The sequence below is a fragment of the Hemiscyllium ocellatum genome, chromosome 19, assembly GCF_020745735.1.
Source record: "Hemiscyllium ocellatum isolate sHemOce1 chromosome 19, sHemOce1.pat.X.cur, whole genome shotgun sequence".
Classification (NCBI taxonomy): Eukaryota; Metazoa; Chordata; class Chondrichthyes; order Orectolobiformes; family Hemiscylliidae; genus Hemiscyllium; species Hemiscyllium ocellatum.
Genome location: NC_083419.1, coordinates 21,406,986 through 21,433,217, shown reverse-complemented (window position 1 = coordinate 21,433,217; position 26,232 = coordinate 21,406,986). Strand labels below are relative to the sequence as shown.

The window sequence follows — 26,232 nt, the reverse complement described above, 5'->3', positions numbered from 1 at the left end:
AATTATCAAAATATTTGCAATGTACTCAGGCATAATAAACCAGTGACCCACGAGTCTGGCAATGTCACTTTTAGAATTAAGCTAAGTTCAGCTATATTCCAACTTCATTCTCCTTGTTTAGTTCTCAAATCCTGATAATTACAAAACTGCAGTGCCAAGATTGTTTATATGAAGCTGGCTAACTAAACCCCCAGGGAACACCTTCCTTTGTCAAACAAAGGCTGCAACATGCTCAAAGAAAACACACACTCCTATTGGACAGCATTTGGGCATCTCCCATAAGAAGCCTGGAGGAAAGCAGGATTTTCTTTTTTCAAAGTGACATTTTGTACCTTATTTGCTGTTCCAAATTCTTGGGAAAGATATAATAGGTTTAAATATCCCAAAATACCAGCCCATCTCATTCTCTGTCATTTTTATCTGCAACTGACATTGGGTGAAAGAAACATCTGATTAATTATCTCTGACAGCCTCACGTTTCACATCCAACCATCTTGTTTAATACTAGTAGCCTTTGATCATGGTGAAAACGTTGAGTTTTCTTTTAAAACATGAAGAAATTGACACCAGGTGAAATGCTGCTTGCTTCGTGTCAATGGTTAACATACATGTGATTATTACCAAAAATTGCCTCCACAATTCTTACAATCAGTTCAATAATTCCCAATAAGCTCAGAGGATGATAGTGCAAACTACTGTACCTTATGAGATCTGCAAGTTGTGATACTCTAGATGAGTAACTCAACACACACTCTGTCCCTATGGTTGCTTGCTTCTCATCACATTTAGGTTTCTTCAATGTCTTATCGACTCCTTTACCTACATCTACATCTGCATCAGCATCAGCATATACAAGTCCCCAAATATAGCTCCTAAGTGAAATGTATAACATTTCTCTCTTCACATACTGGGGTCTCCTGTCTTATTGATATCAGTCATGTGATCTGTTACATCATTATGATTACCATGAATCCCAGTTGATCAGATCTTAACTACACCACACACCCCCAAGTTTCCAGGTACTTGGTCTACATTATTCCTGAAATTTATTTTTACTTATTTATATAATCCTTACTGTTCCAAGTTCTTGGGAAAGAAATAATAGGTATAAATACCAGCATTACTGCATTATTATCATTACCATTATTACTGTTTTCACTGTTATCACTCATCCCTCAAAGTCCAAATCTCACTGGTAAAGATAAGCTGGAACTGACTGGACATTTCAATCTGACTCTCTTGAATTCAACAGGAGAATGATGGTGTCTGGTATAACTGTACCACTCTGTACACTGCCTGATAGGTAGTGTAGGTACAGCTGTCCTACATCCTGTGATAATCATATTCATTTCTTAACTCGAATAAGCTCAATACTTGCCTGTTCCTTCTGAATGTTCCTTGAGGCATTCTGACAATATAAAATCTCAAATCATCTGTTTGTCTAATAACTATGTTTTTTGCTTTCCTGTTCCTTACCAGACTTCCTGCATTAGCTTTAAGGTTAACAGATTTTTCATTGTGTCTACATTGTTCCACATCAGATGCTCTTTGCTACTGCTTTTCTCTCTTTGCTTTACTTTCTTGAAAGGTGATGTTTGGCTTCAGTTAGTGATATACAACTGGTAAATCCAGCCATAATCTCTTCCTCATTAACTATTCAGCTGAAAAGTGCCTTTATTTATTGGTATTGCTCAGTAACTGAGTGGAGATAAACCCTAGCCTGGAATCATCTTGTTGCGCATGTTAGTCTTTATTTCAAATCAAATGGAGTATAAAAACAGGGAGTTTTCACCAAACCTATACAAGGTGCTAGTCACACAAAATCATAGAATCCCTACAATGTGGAAGCAGGCATAACTCCAACTTGCGGATCGTTTCAGAGAACATCTCTGGGACACCCATACCAACCAACCCCACCACCCCATGGCCAAACACTTCAACACCCTCTCCTACTCCACCAAGGACATGCAGTTCCTGGGCCTCCTTCATTGCCACACCCTAACCACCCGACGCCTGCAGGAAGAACGCCTCATCTTCTGCCTTGGGTCCTGAAACCACACAGGATTAATGAGGATTTCACCAGTTTCCTCATTTTCCCTCCCCTACCTTATCCTAGTCCCAAGCCTCCAACTCGGCACCGCCCTCTTGACATGAGCAACATCTTTCCCATCTAGCGCTCCACCCTCCTCTCCGACCTATCACCATTACCCCTACCTTCATTTACCTATTGCATTCTCAGCTCCATTCCCCTCCCCCTCCCCCTCCCACTTATCTTTCAGTATCCCTGGCCCAGAAGCCTCATTCCTGATGAAGGGCTTATGCCTGAAATGTCGATTCTCCTGCTCCTCAGATGCTGCCTGACCTGCTGTGCTTTTCTAGCACCACACTCTCAAGCCACATTCCACCAATTGAGTCCTTACTGACCATCCAAAGAGCATCCCACTCAGACCCACCTTATAACCCTGAATTACCAGGGCCAATTCACCTAGCCTGCACACCTTTGAACAGTGAAAGGAAACTGGAGCACCCAGCAAAAACCTAAGCAGACACGGGGAGAACATGCAAACTCCACACAGTCACCTGAATGTGAAATCGAGCTTGGGTCCCTAGCACTATGAGGTATCAGTGCTGACCACTGAATCCACCCTTTCAGTCTTGGATACTATGAATGTTTTTGGTCCCCTTCTCTAAGAAAAGGTATACTGGCATTGGAAAGATTCCATAAAAGGTTCACTAAATTGATTCCAGGCATGGAATCCTCTTAAGAGGACAGGATATGTAGGTTATTCACTGGAGTTAAGAAGAATGAAGTATGGCCCTATTGAAATCCATTGAATTCTTAAAGATATTGATAGGATAGATGCAATTAGGTTGTTTGCATTGTGGGAGAGTTTAGATTCAAGGGGCATAATCTAAGAATAAGAAGTCACCCATTTAAGACAGATGAAGAGGATTTTATTTTTCTCTCTCAGAGAATGGTGGATAAGTGGAATTCTTTACTGCAAAAGACCGTCAAAGCTGGGTGGTTAAATAAATTGAAGACTGAGATAGAATTTTAATCAGTTGGAGAATCAAGGGTTACAGGGAAAAGGCAGGAATTGTGGTTGCAGATTGTCAGATCAGATATGGTTTCATTGAAGAGTGGATTGAACTTGATGAGCTGACTAGTCTACTTCGGCTTCCACATCCTCTGGTCTTATGGTTGCTTCCAATTAGACTCCACGCACCCTCCTCCCCCCTCCCCCCCTCTCCCCCAGCTTGTGTCATGAACGTAGTCAGCAATCGTCACTCTAGATCTCAAGTCAAAACCCAGTTTTTGGGAAAAAAAATTGCTTGGAGCCAATTTTGGTAAACTATCACCAACAGACAAAATAGATGGAATAAATTATTTCCCCTAACTCTTTTGCTTAACAGAGTGAGATCCATACAATGATGGCACTCCATTTTTGTACTGCTGAAAAAAGACACATTTTTGTCAAAGGTTTTTGTCTTTTGGACTCATAAGGACATTTTGCAAAAATAATTTAAGGGATAGTTGACATTTATACTGCATAATAGGAGAGTGTTGTTTGGATGGCAAATGGTATGATTGATAAAGCCAGCCCCATGGATTATACAGCAGTTAATGATAATTGGCAGTTAACTGCCGGGTTTTGTATTTATTTAAAAGCCGGGATGTTGACTCTGATTGGTCAAGGCAATGTACTGAGAAATGAATGGTTGTCACTTATTTTATTGAAACAAGAACAGTGCATGTCTGCTATTTGTCTTGAGCACAGTTATTAACCCTGGTCATCATGGTGTCAGTTCTGTCACTGATGTTATATCCCAATTTTCAATGATGCTGTTTTACTGAGATTTCACATTTTTCCATCAAAGAATAGAAATATTCTGGGGAGTATATAGACAGTTAAGTTTAGCATCTTCTTGAAGACTAATGTAATATTCATATTTCAATTTCTCTAAACCTTTAAATAGCTTTTAGAAATTCTTTTTGAAATGTTCTCCCATCTTCATTCTGAAGTACTTTATCCACGCTCAGAGACCTAGATGAATAAATGCATTTCTGCTCAACAATGCGATATTCAGCATTTTCAGCAGGTATCATGTTTCACTGATATTTCATTGTCTGTGACTGAGCTTATGGTGGTTTGTTCACAAATCTGTGCCTCCTGGATGGTGGAAATTTATGTTACAAAAACAGAAATTGCTGAAAAGGCTCAGCATGTCTGACAGCATCTGTTGACAGAAATCAAAGTTAATGTTTTGGGTCAATTGAACATTCCTCAGTTTTATGTTAGCTGGTCTGACTTTCACAAAATGTCGGCAATCTGTCTGTCTGTATTGAAACAGGTGCTCAGTTGTTTAGTTCATTTGCTATTTCAAAGGTTTACACCTTCACAATGATGTTCCAGAATTTATTTTGACTCTAGGAATGTTGATTTCTTATTTTATTCTGTGTATTTAGTTTCTTCACATTTTTCTGCACTGCATGATTTCAGTTCATCTGGACATTTTCCTTTCTCAGGATCTTTTGTTTTCTTTTTCAAGTGATGAAACTGCTGCTAATTTACAATATTTTCCCAAGTGTCCCTCTAGTCACCCTTAGAGCACTCAACTCATTGTGGTGAACATTTATTGCACTTGTGGTTCTGTTTGGAAATACATCTTGTCCAATCTAATATGGTTGATGATGTTTGTTTGCTCTCTTTTAGTGGGTTCGTAGAAGGATGATGACATCTTCCTGAGGCCTAACCATCCAATCATGTCAGAAGAATCCGGGATGATCCCTTACAGTACTGACCGATTTCTGCTCCTGTAGTGAATTGGATTCAGTGCAAAATCCTCTTTGGATTGAAGAAGGCCTGACAATGTTTCACCCCTCACACCCATGATTAGATACTCTAATTAATTTATTCTTCAAAGCTCCATACTTATAACATTCTGCAAGATGATAAAAATCTGTCAAAAACTTCTACTGATTCTCCCAAATGCTCAGATGACTGAATAATTCTTGCCATTCTGTACTAAATTTATTTTGAGCTAAAGTAAACAGCAACTATGTTAACCAATGCATAATCCATGGTAATACTGTCTTCCACACTTTGTCTTCCCAGAACATCATGAGATATTGAACTTAAAGCATGTAAAAAAGTGTTGGCTTAATGGCACTGTTCCTTGGCATACAACTCTGATGCACTTCAACAGCACTGAAACCATTTGCACTTCTGGCCTCATTTTGTACCTTCTGCTTCATCATATGGTTGAGGTACTGGCAAACTGCCATCCCTACAGAGGATTGTGCTTGACTCTAGTGACTAAATGATCTTTTCCTCTTGACTATTGTTATGAAGGTGTAGGTGTGCACTGTATCTTATATAGAGAGAGGAAGCTAGCAAGGACTGAAAGCACAGGGTGTGCTGAATAAAATGTAACATTTGGTTGACACAAATAGCTGATATTGTGTTGCCACAGTACAAAAACACATTCAAATTCAGCCAATCAGTTCAAATTATGCCCCAGAGACCAAAATCCAAACGAAGTTGAATTTAGTGTTTTGATGACATCAAACCAATGAAATGATCCAATGTTTTGGGGTATAAAACCAGACATTTTGAACAGTTAGGAGGACAACAGCAAACAGCACCAACAAGTACAGACGGCTAGCCGAATAGCTCTGTGAAAGGTACCTGTCCATAAGAAAAGTTGTGCAGAAGACCGAAGAAATGGTGACCCAGGAAAATACAGAGGAAAATGTACAGAGAGAATTCTACAAAGAATAATCCACAAAGTTAGCTGGCTTTGAAATATGATTTTTTCTTGTAAACCTTAATCGGGGTTTTTTATCCGACCAATGTTGCAGAGTGAGAGGTAAAAAATTAGTTTAAGAGAAATGAGTTGTAAATAGTTGTGGTTTTAATGTTCTCTGGTGGACTTAAAGATTAAAATTGTTAATTTTTACTTTAAATAGTGAAATCTGGGATAGTTCTTTGCCTCTCGAAATTTAACAGGCGCAAAGTGAGCTTCTCTATGTGTCAGGATTAAATTAGTAGAAAGGTTTACCCCGCGTTGTAACACTATCAAAGTTTCAGGATCCTGTCTTTTTATTCTCCACTAATTGACTGATGATTGGGACAAACTTCTCTTGTTTGATATAAATGTAGCAATCATACAGCAAGGATTGGTAAGAATTGAGGATACATCTCTGTACAGACACTATTAAGTGTTATGAGCCAAAGAAGTGACATTAGATAATCAAATATCAGATTTGGTCAGAACATCACATAATCAAACCTCCAGTACAGCCTGCAACCATAGCAACACTATCTTATACATCTATAGTTACAGTTGATGATCTCTTGTTACAATACCTCATTCTATTGTCTTCTATTTCACATTGACTGATTTCATCCTTACTGAAGTGCCAAGAAAAAGATCTGCTTTGCCAAGATATTGGTTAAAAATATAAAACAAAGTCTGTCTCTGCAAGCTCATTCCAACATGAAACAGATTGAACTGAGTTGGTGTAGCATTCCCTCTTGGGTGGTATTTTGGCATTTTCTGTTCAATTTGGAACAGTCACTGTTGTATGAGATGGACAATATACAGCGAAACATTTTGTAACTGCATAAAGTTCTAAATGATTACATTTCAGTTCCTGAGAGGATTGTATGATAGCAGTATTTGAATCCTACCCAGAGTGACAATATAGAATCCTTCTGTGTTTTTTTGGCTTTTGGGAATAAAATTGATTGAATCTCAAAACATCACCCACTAGGCCCACAGCAGTAAACCTCCTTGAAAGCAATTTTAATTGGCTGCATCAGCCAAAGAGGCTACAAAATGGACCTTGTGACAATGGGAAATGCTGCATTCATGTAAGAGAGTTTTTCCTCTTGGTTTCATTCTGAACAGTAAACTTACTGTTTGGTGAACAGTAGCAAAATTTAATCCATTTTACTGGGTTGATTTTAGCTTGGCATTTAGTTAATATGGGTATTGCTTGTCTAAAGATAGAGTAGTGGCAGAAGTCGACCTGAAGAAGGATTACACCCGAATCGTCAAGCTCTGCACCTCCTGATGCTGTGTGGCTTGCTGTGTTCTTCCAGCCTCCTGCCTGTCTACTTTGGATTCCAGCATCTGCAATTTTTCTGTCTCTAAAGATAGAGTAGAACAGGCTATATCAATATGAAGCAATAATGTTAGCTTTGGCTCAGTTGATACACTCGTGTGGCGACAGGTCCTCTCCAGTGAGCCAAGCACAAAAATTAGTATGACACTCTGGTGCAGGACCAAAAGAGTGCTGTACTGTCAAAGATGCCATCTTCCAGATGAAAGGTAAAATCATATGGGTGGCTGTAAAAGAACTTGTTGACTTTACTTCACAGGGGAGGAGAGGTGTCACCTATGTCCTGGCCAACAGACATGGCTCAACCAATATTGATTAAGAGTGGCACATTGGCTCAGTGAGTAGCACTGCTGCCTCACAGCATCAGGGTTCGATTCCAACCTTGGGTGATTATCTGGGTGGAGGTTGCACATTCTCCCTTCGTCTGCATAAGTTCCCTCTGGGTATGCTGGTTTCATCCCACTGTCCAAAGATGTGCAGGTTAGATGTATTATCTATGTCAAATTGCCCCATATTACGCAAAGATGTGCAGGCTGGGTGGCTTAGCGATGGGAATGGGGGGACGGGGGGAGGGAACGCAGGTATGGGTGATGGACTTAATGGGCTGAATGGGTTATTTCCACACTGAATTCTCTAATTCAGTGGATATTCTGGTCAATATCACATTGTTATTTACAAGACACATCTGTGCGTGTTTCCCTGAATTAGCTACTGCATTTCCTACATTTAACAACAGTGACTATGCTTCAGCAGTATTTCATTTCTTGTCTTACCCTTTGGGATACAGACTATATGCATGTTTTTTTTGTCAATATAAGCGATTGGAATATTTGCACAAAAAAAGCTTTCAAAAATAGGTTTTTTAGGAACACTACACATTTTATGGTATTCCACATAAGTAAAATTTTAACAAAACAGTAACTAAGGAAGGAGTGGAACATTTAATTTGGAGTTTGAAATCAGAGAATCTTGCTAGCTTGATATCAATATCGTTGTCAGCTAAATTGCTGCACATTCTCTAATACATATTTGAGCATGCTTTTGATAAGTAGAAGTGGGTCACATTTAATATAAGGGAAGGCTTCAAATATCTGATGAATTCTGGATTTGTCAGTTATAAACAGATTTAAAATCTGACAGGAAAATAGACACAGAATTAGGAAAAAAACAACTTCGAAAAACAAAATCATCCTGAAGCATATCAATTTGAATATTATATGATCTCATGTTGCCAAAAGGTTACTGGGAACCAAATGGGTTTTTAATGACAAGTGGTCATCAGCTTTTCATTCAAATTTCACCATCTTCCATGATGGGATTCAAACCCATATCCCCAGAACATTAGTCTGGGCTCCTGGTCCAGTGACATCTCCACTACACTACTGCCTCCCTTGAAGGGGTGCCCAATTCAGTAGAGAGTAGTCCTGTGTGTTTAATAGAATTAAGGTCCCTATTTTGCAGTTGGACATTGATGCGGTTTTAACCAAAGCTTGAGTGGAGAGGTTGCCATTGCTGTTGCACTGCATATGGGAATGTCTGCAGCTATTCTGAAGAGAAAAGTGTATTTCCTCTGAATCGGAACTGTTCCTTTGTGAGTCAGCTAGGGTTAGCATGAGTGTTTGTCCAGGACACCACACATGGAAAGTCAAAGCCTCCCAAACTCCTGCTTTTCCCTGTGAAATCCTCCCGAAGTATTTTCAAGACCACTAACATGGAAGCAGGTGTATGATTTCATCTGTCAGCAGCTGCACTTGACTCTTGTCACCCCTGTACTGAGCAGGAGATGCAGCAGTGGAATCTAAATGAAACCAGGAAAGCAGTGGTCAAGTGAAAAATCAACTTGTCAGAGTGATTTCCATTCAGTAATGAACTCAGAGTTAAAATCTGTTGCTTGTCTGTGTAGCTTGACGTGGAATATTGCCTGGTAATATATTAAGCACTGAGTGCACTTCTGTGACAACTTGACCTATTATAAATTGCAATGTCCACATTCACAGTAGGCACTCATCACAAAGTAATTACGCCTCAATTCTGTTTCTCTAGTTCCATAGTTTCCACTGCAGATAAACCCTTAAGATTCAAGTGACTCAAAACTGGCTGCAAATTTTCAAACCAATTCAAGAAAAAATATTCTAGCAAAACAGATGATTTAAAGTGGGGACAGGATTACACCTATCCTGGACAGATCACTCTTCTATGCCCCAATTCAGCTGCACAGGACAATTAAATCTGTCTCAATTTACATCCCCACCTTCTCCACATGAAATGCCACAAAAGACTATCTATGTTTTTTTCTTCAGGATTCAGATATGTGAAACAATTAAACTGGGATTAAATATCCTCGAACCTGTTTCATTACCTTCATCTTCAAGACTGAAATTCAACTTTATGGTGTTTCAAAGCGGGAATTGCCATATCAGCTCTCTGTCATGCCGTCACTACCCTTACCATTGTTCTTAACAGGTAGTTCATTCAAGATGCAATTTTTTTTTTAAGAAGCCTTGTCTTATTGTATCTTTTGAGGCAGTTCTGAAAACCTCTTGAGGGTTAGTGTTCCTGCCAAGATATTTGTTATTCCATTGTCTTGGTGAATTTGTGATTGATTAAGAAACCCTTAACTTCATAATATTGACCATGGCATAGTGGATGGATGATTTTACAAAGCTGGGAATTGTCTGCAACATTGCAATTAAATGTCCATTTGCTCTTTGTTTCACAGCTCCCAGGTGAACAAGTGTTTTAATTTATTAATCAGCACTTTGATTACATTATGGGAAATCGATCTAGATTTCAACTCTTTGACAGTAAGTACAGTTTTACTTATGTTCATGAAATACCAAATAAGATCCAAACTTCCCAATGACAGATGCCTTAGTTAAATTCAATCTTAACTCGGCTTTTGTCAGTATAAGTGAACAAAGCACATGGAATTCTTACTGTGTGCTGAGAAAACAATGAAAAGGTTTTGGGGTGAATGTTTTGGCGCAGGAGTCAGGAGCTTGACATTGTGACAGGACCATATGCAGGTTTTGATTCTGATGGAGCAGAACCTTTCAGACCTATTTGAAGCTGGGAAGGAGGCAGGAGACAGGCAGCTGAGAAAATAGATGAATTGTTAGCAGGACGGACACCTTACTCTGTCCAGCCTCTATTCAAGTAAGTTCTGAGTGGGAAGGCCCACTCCACTTAAGATGCCAAACATGATCAATTAACTATCAATTAAGGAACAAGTAAGGGCCTGCTCCGATCTGAGCAGCAATTTCCTCAGCTCCGTTTGAGACAAAGAGGAGGCAATGTACCCAACTGGTAAAGCAACATAGGCCACGTGTCACTGATGTGTAGGGTGTGCCTCAATCTACACTAATTTCTGGCTGATTGAAGTTACAGACATTGTGCAGGGTTTGGCCACAGAGAGCACCCCTGCTGCCCCTTGATTACAATCCATCTCCCACCACTTCATGCATTTCCCAGCCTCAGTAAAGCACTTTGTTCCCTGTGATTTTCGTCCTCCTGGCAGCCCCCCCCCCATTTTCTTGCTGGCACTGGAGGGTAAGAGATGCCAGCTTGGACTGCATGGCGGCACTTATGCTCTTGGAGACTTGATTTCAGAGAAAGGCCCATCGTTGCTCTCCAAACTATCTCATTCAAGGAAGATCTAGCGTGTCTTACTCTGAGGAGTCAGCGGGAGGGTTTTGCCAACTTTAGATGGTGACAAAATAGTGGCTCCATTGCAAATGACTGGGAGCCCCTAACTGGCTGCCCAGTCATTTGCAATCTTCTGAGAATTATGGAATGCCTACAATATCAAAGCAAGGCTTTCAACCCATCGAATCCACACCGACCCTCCAAAGAGCATCCCACCCCCACCATCATCTTATCCCTGTAATCCTGTGTTTCCTGTGGCTAATCCACCAAGCCTGCATATCCTTGGACACTATGGATAATTCAGCATGGCCAATCCACTGAACGTGCACATCTTTGGACTGTGGGAGGAAGCTGGAGCACCTGGAGGAAACCCATTCAGATGCAGGGAGAATGTGCAAACGTCACACAGCCTGGAAACAACTCCAGGTCCCTGGCACTGAGAGGCAGCAGTGCTACCCATTGAGCCACCATGCCATCTCATTGACAAGCACCTAATCCTGGTCCCAGCTGCTCATCTTCAAACTGTCCCCATAGGACTAACAAATTACAGCTCATTATTTTTGTTTCTTGAAAAGAAAAGTATGCTTTAAGCATAGTAACAGACTGATTGAAAAAAATCTCATTTCGCTCCAAATTAAATTATCTAAAGGGATTCTTTAATGCTTTTCCTCTTCACATTTACAACAATGGATGGATCTGAATAACATCAATATGCACAACTTATTCAATTTTCTATTGCTCTCCGCTGCCCGAAGATGAATCTAACAACATTAAATGGCTTCTTACCTTGCACACCATTTTCATCAAAACACCATTTTAGTTTTGTCAGTCGTATAGTAGAAACTTGAAAAAATTTGGTCAATGAATTTCACAGATCAGGATTACACCACTTCCAAACTTTATGGGTAGAAACTTGCTTGGGCCTATTTCTGACACTACACAGGCCTGAAGCATGTTGAATGTTAGGCTTTAGGCCTGATAAGCACTCTCTGTGTCAGCTATTGCTACCCCAGTGGGTCAAAAGTAGCTCATGCATTCAGTATGTCAATTGTCAATACTTGTTAGCAGTGACCTGCAGTTAAGCCCCAGGAGAGGAGTTGGAGCAAGCAACAGTGAGGGATGGGGATTAGGTAGGGATAAAGTAAGCCAGATGACTGGGAACCATTTGTTTCCCCTCCGTTCACAGCAACATTAGAACAAAACATCTTTCTGAGCAGGACAGTTGCTTGACAAACTTAGCAACATGCAAACTGAGAGCTGACTTGCTGCTAAATCTGAAAGTATTGCACACATTTGACACCCGAGAAATGGACAGTTTCAACATGATAGTATTTGTTGAGTTGGCTGATTTGAACCATGATGAAGGATGTTACAAATAACTTTAGCGTTTGTGGTTTAAGAAGGCAGCTTGTGATGAATTTCACTGTCAGTGTTTTAATAAAATGTTTCTATCAGAAATGTTAGGCTATCTTTTCTCTTTATAGATGCAAACAGACCTGTTGTACTTTTTCAGCACTTTTGCTTTTTTTCCCTTCAGAATTCTAGCACTCAGATTATTGTTGATTTTTTAAAATTTCTCTCACCGGGCATGAGCATTTCTGGCTGGCCAGCATTTATTACCAATCCCTAGTTGTCCTTGAGAAGGTGATGATGAGCTGCCTTCTTGAACCACTGCAGTCAACTGCTGTAGGTTGAGTCACAGTGCCCTTAGGGAGGGAGTTCCAGGATTTTAACCCAGCGATAGTGCAGGAACAGGAATATATTTCCAAATACCAAGTAGTTATACTACTGGACTTTTAATTCAGAGACCTGTATAATGTTCTGGGGATCCAGGTTCAAATCCCACCATGACAGATGGTAGAATTTGACTTAAGTAAAAAAAAAATCTGGAATTAAAGAGTCTAATAATGACCATGAATCCATTGATGAATGTTGGGAAAACGCACCTGGTTCATGAATGTCCTTAAGGGAAGGAAACTGCCATTCTTACCTGATCTGGCCTCCATGTGACCCACAGCAATGTGGTTGACTTTTAACTGTCCTCTCCATTGGGCAATAAATACTGACAGTGACATCTTCACCCCATGGATGAATACACAAAAAAAAGTCAAGAGGGTGATTTCAATTATTACTCAATAATTCCACATGGGAGTTCGCCAATTTGGATATGGAGTAAGAACATGGTTGGTCTGAGCTAGAATGGAGTCAAAAAGACACTTGTCAAGGTTTCCACATCTGACATGGTGAACTGGAAGCTGTTGTGAAGGCAGACTTATTTGTGTGGAAACCGAAGACAGTTTGAAGAGTGACGTGTGGAAAAATACATTTTGAAAAATAAACAGACATTTCTGTATTTGGTTACTGTACAAAATTTTATCAGACTTAAAATGCCATTTTTTTGTTTAAAATACATAAGCTATAGGTTTTCATTTAGAAAATCTACATTATTAATAACATGAAAAGGGCTAAATTAACATTTTATTTTTATTTCTGTCAGCATTCTGTGGAATACTTCTCAAGCTGTACTTTTTATTGAGAAGAAAATTAAAATTGGGCTTAACTTCCAATTATCATCGTTTTAAGCACACATTTATATCAGTAGGTTGCAAGAACTGATTCCCATGTCCAGTTTTCCACATTGATTGTCCATAACAGTTGTCGTGCTTTAAAACATTTGCATAAGATTACCATTTTGTTTCAGAATAAGAACACTGCAAATACACAAAATTGGAAATTTCGAAAGCTAGCATGCTGGAATGCAGAAGGGACAAAATATTCATGCAGAAAATACATTTCAAACCATTCCTTTCTTCACAGAGTATTAATAACATGCACTAGTTGTAAAAACATTCTTTGTCCCACATAGCCATTTCCAATGTTAATAGCAGATCTTCTTTTCAAAATCCTCCTGGCAGGAAGGAACGGTATAATCTGTAGAAAGATGCAAAACCAACGCAAAATCTGCAGTGCATTTCTTCTTTCCCTTTCTCATAAAAGTAGAGAATTTTTTAAATAATACAAATGCATAAAAGTACTTCATGCTATAAATATTGAGACGTGCCACAAATTAACTGCTCAGGGATTTTCTGAGCCACTGGAACAGCTCGTCTTCAAAGAGACCATGCCATCGAACATTTGCTTCCACAATTTCGATGGCTTGTGTGAATGAGGCATCTGCTCCTGCTCTGACATTCTTTATAAACTCCTTCAGCTGTAAAATTATGAAAAAAAAATACATTTTTTTATAAGTAATTTGGAACTGCCAAATGCTTGCTGTGGTAGGAGAGTACAGCTGGTGTGATGTCCTTTACAGACCAGACAGATCAGATAAAAAGCACCATTTGTCTTGTTTATAGCTTGCAAAGTTTGTTTGATCCATTTTTACTTAAGTTGAGGCACAAGGTTTTTTTTAAAGCAGAGAGTGGGGTCCAGATTGGAGGGAGATGAATGGGGGAACTACACTCCCACATTGGTGAGGATGGCTCAGTATCAGGTCAGTTTTCTGGCAGGTAGCTAATTCAGGCCAATTAAGCACAAATTAGGATTTTGAATTGGTCGTGTCAATGACTGATGATGACGACGACGATGACATCATGATGGATTCAAGGTCAGAGGTGAAGAGGTTGAGGGCCTGGGGTGTTGATGGATCACGCAAACCCCCCAAATCCAAAACAGCTGTTGGGGCACAGCCACTGCCAACCACTATCTCCTAGAAAGGTTGCCCCTCTAGAAATATGGCCAGGCATCCATGGTCATTTAAAATTAATTTATCTGGCCTTTTCTCTCTTTGGTTGTGTGAACCTGCTGATCACCAAGCACTGGAAGGAGCATTCAATTAAAACAAATGATAAAGGCAGATATAATTATAATATAACTTGTATTTTACGTTCTACACGGAATTTCTAAACTACAAATGTCCTGTTAAGCATTTAATTTTCTGTTTATGGTAAGATCCCTTTTGTATGGTGAACCATATGACCTTTTACCAGGTGCATAATATCACAGCTTAAGAATTTTCATGTACATCAGTCTAGCTAAGCCGACATAATATAATAAAGTTCAAGGTTCTACTAGCTTCAGGAGTGCAAAATCTTATCAAGATGGATTTTTAAAAATCCTTCTAAAACTGTCCAAACCTTAAAATTGCTCAGGATGTTTGGCGGTTGCATTGCTTCAGAACTGTATAATTACATTAAATTTCTTTTTAAAATACATCAACAACTTTTACATTTCAATGAGTCAGTAACTGTCCTGTGTTTAATGAAATGCTGAGGGAGTATTCTTAGGAATTTAATCACAATATGGGAGTTGTTTATTGCTGAACACACTGCTACTGGAAAAAGTTTATTGCTATTTTATGCTGACATATCAAAAAGGTGCCGCACTACAACATCATAGTCGCATTTTGGATCAACTGGAAACCTTCATTTATATTTCAAAGGGACTCCATGGGTTAAGAGCTGCCCAGAGTATAGAACCTCTAATATGTTCTCTCCAAAGGTCATAACAATCAATGCCAAGGAATATTTAAATTTGTCATGCTTTGGCCAATAATTGGTAAAACTATAATAATGATTCAGGCAAAATAGTTGTCTCTCTCAACTCCTTATGTACTCAAGGTGAACCCTTGGAGAAAAACAAAACTTGAGAGGAGGCCTTGATATAATTGTCTATTTGAAAATGATAAAATAAACTATAATTTTAATCTTTAAATGGTTGGTGTTAATTACGTTGTTGTAGTCAGATGATCTTGATAAATCTTTCTAACTATACATGTGCCTTGATCTTGCACTTAGAAACTTAAAATTCAGAATGTAGCATTGTTTGACGAACTCAATAATATAGAAATTGAATCTTGGTGCAACAATCCATATGGCCAGAAGGTACCTAAATAATGCAGGGAAGCATTCTAGTGTCGAGTGTGTGTTGTTGGGAAAGCACAGCAGCTCAGGTAGCATCTGAGGAGCAGGAGAGTTGACGTTTCAGGCGTAAGCCCTTCCTGATGAAAGGTTGATGCCCGAAACATTGATTCTCCTGTTCCTTGGATGCTGCCTGAGCTGCTGTGCTTTTCCAGCACCACACTCTCGACTCGGATCTCCAGCATCTGCAGTCCTCACTTTCTCCTAGGAAAGAATTCCAACTTGACATCAGATCAGGCCATAATTTCGGAGTCTCTAATAAGTTCCTGGGATATATGTTAACCATCTTTCATACGTAAACCAGAGGCCAGCAAAGAGTCATAAAGCACAACAAAGTTAGCGCTGGCCTATCTATACTAATCCCACTTTCTAGCAGTTGGTCCATAGCCTTGAATGTTATAACATTTCAGGTTCACATCCATGTAAAAGCTTGTTTGGTTTCCTGCCTCTCCCACCCTCCTGGACATTGCTTTCCAGATTCCCACCACCACCTGAGTGATAAGGAAGTCCTCAACTCACTTCTAAACCTCCTGCTTTTCTTCTTAACATTTTGTTCCCTCATTACTGACCCTTCAGCTAAGGGCACAGCTGCATTCTATTCACCCTGTGCATGCCCCTCAATCTCATACATACCAATCAGGTCCCTTCTCAGCTTTCTTTGTTCTAAAGAAAACAAACCGAGCCTATTCAGCCTCTTTATAGTGAAAAAACTCAAACCAGACAACACCTTGGTGAATCTCCTCAGTGCAATCACATCCTTCCTATAATGTGGCAACCAGAACTACACACAGTCCCTAGCTGAGGCCTAAGCGAAGGTTTGTAAAGTTCCAACATAACCTTTGATTTATGTCTATAATTTATAATCTATACCATGACTGATCAGGAGCAGGAGAATCAACGTTTCGGGCATCCTGTGATGCCTTCTTCACCCTACCAGCCTGTTCTGCCACCTTCAAGGATCTTTGGACAAGCACCCCAAGATCCCTCTATGAGTCTAAACGTCCTAATGTCCTGCCATTCATTGAGTACTCCCTCGTCTTCTTATTTCTTCAAAAGTGCATTACCTCACATTTACCAGGTTTAAATTCCATCTGTCGCTGATCTGCCCATCTGACCAAGCCAGCCCCAGTCTCCAGAAACCTAAGACTTGCTTCCTCATTGTCAACCACCCCGCCCATCTTCATGTCATCTGCAAACTTACTTACCATTTCTCTCTCCCACCCACATTCTCAATTATGTTTTAATGTTTGTGTATGTTAACATTGGTGTTAAGGTAAGTGGACGGTACAGAGTAGATGCTAGGTCTAGTCTGTGAACTCCTCCTTAGGGACAGATCCATTCATCTTATCCAATAATAACTACTGTGAATTGTATAAAGACAATCTTTGCTTTCACAGAATACAAATCTGCTGCTTTCCACCATCACCATTCTTCCCTATTATCAATCCACTTGCTCTGCTGGCACTTATTAAGTTCAGATCACTATCGATGGCACAAGTCATGTGGTAATTCATCGAGGTGCACTGATGCTAAGTTTTCTTAAAATGGCTGAGCTGCCTATGGAGGTATGGCAGATGGCTCATACAAATAATACCAATGAGGCTTGAGCCTAATTTGAGAACATGCTTTAGCCTCTCCTTTGGGGTATGTGGCATCTACTTAGAAGGCTCCAAAATTGGTCTAAACGAATTTCCACCCCAACTGACTTGTGTGAAAGATTTTCCTCCTCTGATATATTCACACTAAAATAAATAACATGCATGTAATTTACTACTAAACCCTGTGTTCAGTATACATGGTCAAATTAAAGTGAGGTTTTGTTAAGAGCTGTTGTTCTATGGGTTTGTTCCCTTTTTGAAAGTCACATTCTTAAGGATTATAACTAGAATCAAGTTCTAACAGAGACATTTCTTGTGCGTTGTTGGAACCACGTACCTCCTTTAGTTCAGCTTCAGTACTCAGAAAGTCAGTCACACCTTTGATGAGCTTGGAGTTCATAAACAAAGCTTCTCCATATCTGTTAAAAAAATATTACAAAGCTTACTCAACAACATATGTTCGGTGCCTAAATCAGACTTTTATTTTGGCTCCATTCTTCAGAACACATCTTATATTTTTGCTTGTTCTATTGAATTGTTTTTGTTCTGTTTACCTTGATTTAAAAACATTCCATTTATCCTGGAAAAATTTCCAGGCTAAGTCGCGTCCATTTGGATATTTTGCCACATGAATTATAACATCTATGGTAGTCTGGTCTGGAACCATTTGAGAGTTTAATGACAGATTCAGAAGTCTGAAAAGAGAAATCAGTCAGATTGATCCTTTAAATATTTGCATTTTATAAAAGGATTTTTAAAAATTTTTTTTATTAACCTGTTCAGCAGAACGGTATTTTTGCTGCATGCTAAAGCCTCCAGTAAAATTTTCTTCTCTGAAACAGCAGTTGAAGATTGGTATTTGGTCCAGATAAAATCCCAGACGTTGTCATCCATGAGGGAAATCCCAGTGCAATAGGCAATGTCCCTGACGTTTGGTGGTATTCTGAAATGCACCATTACAAAGTGTTAGTATTTGTACAGTATCTTGTTCAATACCTTGAGTTTCTGATACCCCGCTGTCATGAGGAGACTGCTGGGCCTACAAGCTAATAATTCATTCATGCAAGGTTAAGAATGAAATACAATTCATACTAATGCACATTAATATCTGGAGGTCTGGAAGAGCGTCAAGTTTTATAAAACTATCTAGAGTTCAAGATTATTTTGACAAATGCATAACATACAAGAAGCTTTGCATAATGCCAGCAGCTTCTCCGAATAATGTCACTGAGACATCAGCTCAACTGGGACTGGCCTTGAGTTTCCTGTTTGGGAATATTCACATCATCCATTTCAAATTCAAACATGAACCTATAGGGATCCTCACCCATCTCTCACAACACCTTGGGGGAAGACGTTGCAGCCTAGAAACAAATGTCTGGAGATGGCAAGGCCCAATGAAACATAGTGTTGTTGAGCAGAGAAGCCTCAGGATTCAGGTACACAATTCATCCAAGTTGCATTATATACAGAGATCGAGAAGGTATTCAGCACACATGCTTAAATTGCTCAGACCTTTATGTATAGGAGTTGAGACATTATGTTGACGTTCTCTTCTAGAGTGTTGTATCCCCTTCTGGTCTTCCTGCTATAGGAAGAATATGATTACACTGAAGAGGTTTCAGAAGAGATTGACCAGGATGCTGCTGGGAATGGAGGGTTTCAGTTACAAGGAGAGGCCGGACTTCTTTTCCTGGTGTGTAGGAGGTTGAGGGGTAAGCTTGGTTTACAAGATCATGAGGGGTACAGATAAAATTAATGGCTGTTGTTTTTTCCTTAAGGTTTGGGGATTTCGAGTCGGGGGGGGGCATGTGTTTAAGGTGAGAGGAGAAAGGTATCAAAAAGATATATGGGGCAATGTTTTTTGACACAGAGAGTAGTTCACGTACAGAATGAACTTTCAGAGGAATTGGTGGATGCAGGTACAGTTACAACATTTAGAAGGCACTTAGATAAGTACATGAATAAGAAATGTTTGGAGGGATATGGGTCAAGCACAGGCAAGTGGGATTAGTTTAGTTTGGGATTATAGTCGGCATGGACTGGTTGGACTGAAGGATCTGTTTCTGTGCTGTATGATTCTATGACTTTATCAACTTAAAGCTGCAACTAGCAAGGAGCAAGTTATGCATTCTATGTTTCAGTCACTTTCCCTTTTATTACTTATGCAGGGTGTACTGATGTTGCTACAAGTGCTCAATATGAGGTAACTTATTGAAATTAGAGATAGACATGGGACAGATTTCCATTGACCTTAAGAAAAGTGGTGAATAGGACCCAATTCTGATATTGTGCCTCCATCCCCAGCAGTTTTTGCTGGCAGAGGAAGTGAGCCCACAACTTGCATTCCTGATTTAGCCATGTCCATTGTGGAGGTAGGTAGCTCCTTCACCCCCTCCCTGAGTGAGGCAATATTCTCAAGAAATTATAGTTCATGGCCTCTCAGAAACCTATAGTCTGACGCTGGAACCTAGTGAACGAAACCTTCAAAAGATTTTTCCCATGTCCCTCCAGCCGACGTATGCCCCCAACCCACTCCCAAAGGTATCTCAAAGTCCCCATAGCAATCCTTGACATCCTCTCATACCCAAAAGCCCTCACTCCTTCCAAGCCAATTTCTCCATCCACAATCAGCGTTGCATTATACCCTCCTAGTACTTGCATGGCTATTTGTCCACCTGTAGTATATACAGACACACTCAAAAAAGCTCATAATTCTGATCTCCACAATTATAATTAAGCACATTGATGCTAATATACGAATCTGAGAGAGTTGTACTGGATAAAGCTGCTCATACAAAATTCCATTCTGATTTATTGTCATTCAATTGCCCTGTACTGCTTTTGCCAGCTCTTCTTTGCCCAATACCTTCCATTGCTTTGAATAGAAAACCTTTAAGAGATAGACTTCTTTACAGAACATTTACAAGCAAAGTTAGGAACTGTCTTTAATTGAATTACTTTTTTTGAAGCAACAGAGAAATGGCTCACTTTCATCTTTATTTCATTTTGGTTTCTCTGACACTAATATTCCATAAGTGTATTACGGTCTGAATCACTATTGTCACTTTGTTCAAGTTTCTGCAATTAGTAGACATTTCACATCGTTAGGAACATTGTGATTGGCCTTGGATTAGAATCAAGGAATATGGGGATAGTGGAGAAATATGGAGTTACCATAATTTTATTGATTTACAGACAATGTTACTGTACTGTACCCTTTACTGTACTTCTCATAAGCTCATGGCCATGTGGCCAAATTCGGCTGTAACCCCATTAAAAAATTTGTTGATAACACCACCATAGTGAGTTGGATCTTAAACAATAGATAGAGAGCTTACTGGCATGGTGTAAAGACAACAGTCTCTCCCTCAATGTCAGCAAAATAAAGGAGTTGGTCATTGACATCAGGACATGGAGTGGAGGACACCCCTGTCTGTATCAATGGTGTTGAGGAAGTGATGGTCGAAAGCTTCAAATCTCTAAGAGTAAGTATCACCAACGATCTGTCCTGATCCATCCACATCAATGCTACAATCAAGAAAACACACCAACCAATGTCTCTACTTCCTCAGAAAGCTAAGGTAATTTGGCAGGCCCACAATGACTCTTACCTAATTTTTATAGATCCACCAGAGAAAACATTCTAACCGGATACACTACAGCGTGGTCTGGCAACTGCTCTGCCCAGGACCCCAAGAGATTACAGTGAATTGTGAACACAGCCCGGTCTATCATCCAAACCAGCCTTCCTGCCATTGATTCCTTCTACACTTTCCTGTGCCTCAAGAAAGCAGCTAATATAATCTGAGACCCCTCCCACCCTGGTCATACTCTTTTCCACCCTCTTCCATCAAGCAGAAAATGTAAAAGTTTGAAAAGACGTTAACAAATTCAAGAACAACTTCTTCCCCACTGTTATCAGACTTTTGAACAGGTCTCTCATATATTAGAGTTAATCTTTCTCTGCACCTTCTCTGTAATTGTGACATTCTGCATTCTGTTCTATTACCCTGGTATACTTATGTAAGCTATTATTTGCCTGGATAGCATGCAAAACAATACTTTTCTCTGTATCTCAGTACATGTGACAATGATAGATCAAATCAAACGTTCAAAGGGACATATGACCTACTTCTGCCCCTGTTACCTATGGTCTTACACAATTACAATTCAGATGATATTTCACCTGAAACAGAATCAAATGTTTTGATTTCATGCTTCTACAAGAATAAGTATTCTGTGCAAAGACATGTGTAGATTCATTTCAAATGAAGGTGATAGTCCCAGTTTTGAGATGTGCACCTGTTATGATCACTTGCCATCCATTCTGAAAGAAGCGACACAGCTTTCTCGTGGCAGAGGGCAATACCAAATTTACAAGCCAAGATAATGACCTTACGACGCAGTTCCCTGTTTGAAAAGAAAAACAGGACTCAATGAAAATGTTTTCCACTAGTGCACAGTGCTGATGAATTTTCAGTGGATCATTTGACAGATGAGAGATGTCAGACAGAAATCCTGAGATTTTAACCAATGGTAAGTTTGCTTTTGCCACGGAGACATCAATTTGTGCTGCCAAACATACTCGGGCAATGTCTTTACTGGAATGCTTGTGCTGTCATCTGCACACTGCACATGACAAGTCTGTTTATTTTAAAGATAAAATATGAGTGCTGTCAGCAATTTTATTTATTTTCTTTTTTATTAAAGATTCAAGCAAACTAGCTGTACCATCTATATAAGCTTTGTCTTCCTAGAATTGACAAGGATTCATTCATTGATCAGTGGTAGCCCATAATAAAACTTCTCGACAATAGCTTATTACATAATCTTTACTGACCCTGGATCAATAGAAGAGGAAAACATAAAGGAAGGTCCCAGGCAAATCTAATGAGTTCGGGGAAATTTTCAGAGACTACGGGAGGCTTTCACCCATTTGGTCTTGTCAGGAAACAGTCTGACACTTGACTAATTTGCACCACTGAACCTCTTGAGGATTCCCACCGGCAGACTGTTGATAATTTTCTTTGGAGTGGGGAAAGATGGGAGTTCATTGCTTTCAGTGTGGAACAATCCTGCTTAGAGCAAGTAAGATGCAGCAGGAAAGCAGTTGGAGTGAGAGTATTTTTGTGAAGCCTCTGGTTCTCAATACCTGAACCATAGTCTGGATGAGGGGACCTTTTAAAGGGAAGTGAACAAAGTCTTAGCAACACCACCCCTGCACTCCCACCACCATAACCACCCCCCCCCCCCCCTCCTCTCCCCTACCCCCCCATAACAGACTATGCATCCCGTGGCTCTTTGTACAATCTCTGCCACACGCTCGTTAGGAAATGTGGGGGAAAAAATGGTGTAAATCCCGGCTGTACTTTAAAATGTGAATGCCTCCTCTATTGACGAGAATTTTGCAATGTCACTCTGATATCTATATGTAACTGACAGCGAATATTTTGATGTCCACTCTGCCATCAGATGGACAGGGCTGATATGCATGTATTTGTCAGTAACCAGGCAAGGGCAATCTACATCAGGAGCTTTCCAAATCTTGCAGTTCTAAACTAAACTGTCAGTGATAAGGTTAACACCTTTCTCCCAGTCTCTTGGAAAGCATTACAAATAGTTAAAAGCAAAATCATCTCTTTTAAATGGAGTAAGCAAAAACCAAGACATTTGACCTCAAGCTTACCTGCCTTCAGTTACAGATATTGGAGATTTATGGGAAATTACAACATGGCAATCAATACAAAGATATCCAAACCTGAACAGATTCTGATTGAATACATTAAAATCACTGCAAGCAAACTCAAAAGGTTTCATTTCAGGTTCAGTACAAAGTAAAACAAACAAAAACAGATATTGCTAGATAAACTTAACAGTTAGAAATACAGGACAGTACAGACCCTTCGGCCCTCAATGTCGCACCACCCTGTGAAACCAATTTGAAGTCCATCTAACCTACACTATTACATCCTCGTCCATATGCCTGGCCAATGATCATTTAAATGCCCCTAAAGTTGGTGAGTCTACAACTGTTGCAGGCAGAGAATTCCACACCCCTAATACTCTGAGTAAAGAAATTACCTCTGACATCTGTCCTATATTTATCACACCTCAATTTGAAGCTATGCCTCCTCTTGCTATCCATCACCATCCTAAGAAAAAGGCTCTCACTGTCCACCCGATCTAACCTTCTGATTACCTTATATGTCTCAATTAAGTCACCTCTCAACCTTCTTCTAATGAAAAACCTCAAGTGCCTCACCCTTTCCTCTTAAGATCTTCCCTCCATACTAGTCAATATCCTCGTAAATCTCCTCTGAGTCGTTTCCACATCCTTCCTATAATGTGGTGACCACAGCTGCACGCAATACTCAAAATGCGGTCGCACCAGAGTTTTGTACAGCTACAGCATAACCTCATGGTTCCAAAACTCAATCCTTCTACTAATAAAAGCGAACTAGATGCCTTCTTAATGGTCCTATCAACCTGGGTGGCAACTTTCAGGGATCTAAGTATATGGACACTGAAATCTCTCTGCTCATCTACACAACCAAGAATTTTACCACTCGCCCAGTCCTCTGCATTCCTGTTACTCCTTCCAAAGTGAATCACCTCACACTTTTCTGCATTAAACTCCATTTGCCACCTTTCAGCCCAGCTCTGCAGCTTATCTATGTCCCTCTGTAACCTACAATATCCTTCGTCACTATTCACATCTTTACTGATCTTAGTGTCATTTTCAAATTTACTAACCCATCTTTCTACACCCTCATCCAGGTCATTTATAAAAATGACAAACAGCAGTGACCCAAAACAGATCGTTACGTTACATCACTAGTAACTGAACTCCAGGATGAACATTTCCCATCAATCACCACCCTCTATATTCTTTCAGCTAGCCAATTTCTGGTTTTCCCTGATCCTATCCACCAACAATGTCTCATGTCCCCTCCTCAATCATCTTAGCTCTATCTTCAGGTCTTTTCTGGCTACTTCTCAATTGCCCTAACTGAACCTTCACATCCCATCTTAACATAAGCCTTCTTCTTCGTCTTGACAAGAAATTCATCTTCCTTATTAAACCACAGCTCCTGCGCTCGACAACTTCCTTCCTGTCTGACAGGTACATACTTATCAAGGACACACAGTAGCTGTTCCTTGAATAAGCTCCACATTTCAATTGTGCCCATTCCCTGCAGTTTCCTTCCCCATCCCATGCATCCCAAATCTTGTCTAATCGTATTGTAATTGCCTTTCCCCCGGCTATAACTCTTGCCCTCCAGTATATACCTATCCCTTTCCATCGCTAAAGTAAACATAACTGAATTGTGATCCCTATCACCAAAGTGCTCACTTACCTCCAAATCTAACATCTGGCCAGGTTCATTACCCAGTACCAAATCTAATGTGTTCTGACACAGGCCAACAAGGGGCAAGAAAACCCTCCTGCACACAATGGTCAAAAACTGACTCAACTAAAGTACTTGAACTATAGTAGTTTTAGCAGAATCCATGAAAAGAGAAACAGAGTTTTGAGTCCAGTGACCCCTCTTCAGAACTGAACTCGGTCACTGAATTTAAAAGTTTCTCCAGCAGTTTCTGCTTCTCTTTGTTTCAGATCTCCAGCATCCACAGTTCTTTGTTTTATTTCTGAGTACAAAGTGAACCATTTCCTATTGGTAACATACTGGTACAGAAACGCCACCCATTTGAAAATGTTCACACTTATCATATTAGCAAATAGTCACTTCATTTTGTACTTGGTGATTCCAGGAAATAATTCCATTATTGACAAAGGAAGCTAAAACCACTGCCAGCAAGATCAATCCAACGTGGAACCAATCTGCGAAATGATGCGTAACGTTTGACTAACCTGTTCAATATAAATTATGTCCTTCAATTTCAGTTTTGTAACTCAATCACTAAGTGTTAATAGCTCTCAGACATTGTATATTGCAGTTGAACAGTGACGTGTTAGTAATGTTCCATCAACAGCAGTGAAAATGATTGAGCAGCATGCACTGTTGAATTTACTGCCATGAGGTCACCAAATGCTGAAAAGCTAATATATCTAGAACCAGCTATAAACTAGTCAAGTAAATGATTTAACTCAGTCTGGTATGATGCTTGAACGACAGTACTATTCACTGCATCCTCAGGCCATCCCAATAGGTTGTATGCTGGTGCAACTTGCTGAAGAACATATTGCTAAAGGAAGAAAAACAGAATGAGAAGGTTTGTAAGATTTCGTCAAAGTAATTTTGTAATTTATCCAATACTAGAAATAATGCCAAATATCAGTAATGTGCAAGATTGTATCGCATTTTATAAATGGCATATCCCTAGGGCTTAGTATCTTAAACAGTTATTGGACAAATTCACTTGTTTGGCATCCAAATCCTGCATCTGAAATCGCCCACATTTTTATGTGTCGCATGCAGACATTTATTTTTAGCAATTCTGGTCAGGCCCAAGGTTAAAAAACTCAGCAAAATTCCTGGTGGGGTTGGAATTGGAGCTAAATCTAGGATTTGGTCCAGCATTTTATTCAGTGTAATACCATTGTCTGGAAGGGGAGGAAGTCATGCATCTTCTGTCAGTTGATGGCAGATAAGTGGATTCCTGAGCTACCCTAGGAATTCTACACAAGATGCATTCATCAGTGTTGGATTTGAAAAGGAGTTATATTTAGTATTTTTACATGAAAGTGGGTTTTGTAGTTTAAAGGTTGTAACTACGATCATATACTGCAGGTGTCAAGACAAAGTAGAGTTTATAATGTTAATAAAAAAGGTATTGTTAATCCACAACTACTTAAATCTCAAGCCTCCATATCTGTTATTGTGAGATGCTCCTAATCAGCTGAACTTGATAAAGGATGTTTGCCAAGAATGTATACATGACTACAGTTGAACTTAGTTGCAGTCTCACTGGTGCA

The 26,232-nt window shown here is 39.7% G+C and overlaps 1 protein-coding gene across 1 annotated transcript in view; it reads right to left on the bottom strand.

Moving 5' to 3' along the window:
* Window positions 1-13,219: 13,219 nt before the first annotated feature.
* Window positions 13,220-26,232, bottom strand: part of LOC132824658 (thyrotropin-releasing hormone-degrading ectoenzyme-like) — a 106,766-nt gene continuing 93,753 nt past the window's right edge. The window contains exons 14-19 of the mRNA XM_060839293.1: window positions 25,405-25,502; window positions 21,597-21,704; window positions 18,067-18,234; window positions 17,846-17,986; window positions 17,629-17,710; window positions 13,220-13,985 (exon numbers count right to left, since the gene is read on the bottom strand). Of these exons, the coding sequence (XP_060695276.1) occupies window positions 13,842-13,985; window positions 17,629-17,710; window positions 17,846-17,986; window positions 18,067-18,234; window positions 21,597-21,704; window positions 25,405-25,502 (741 nt within the window). The 3' untranslated portion in view covers window positions 13,220-13,841. The remainder of the gene's footprint in view (window positions 13,986-17,628; window positions 17,711-17,845; window positions 17,987-18,066; window positions 18,235-21,596; window positions 21,705-25,404; window positions 25,503-26,232) is intronic.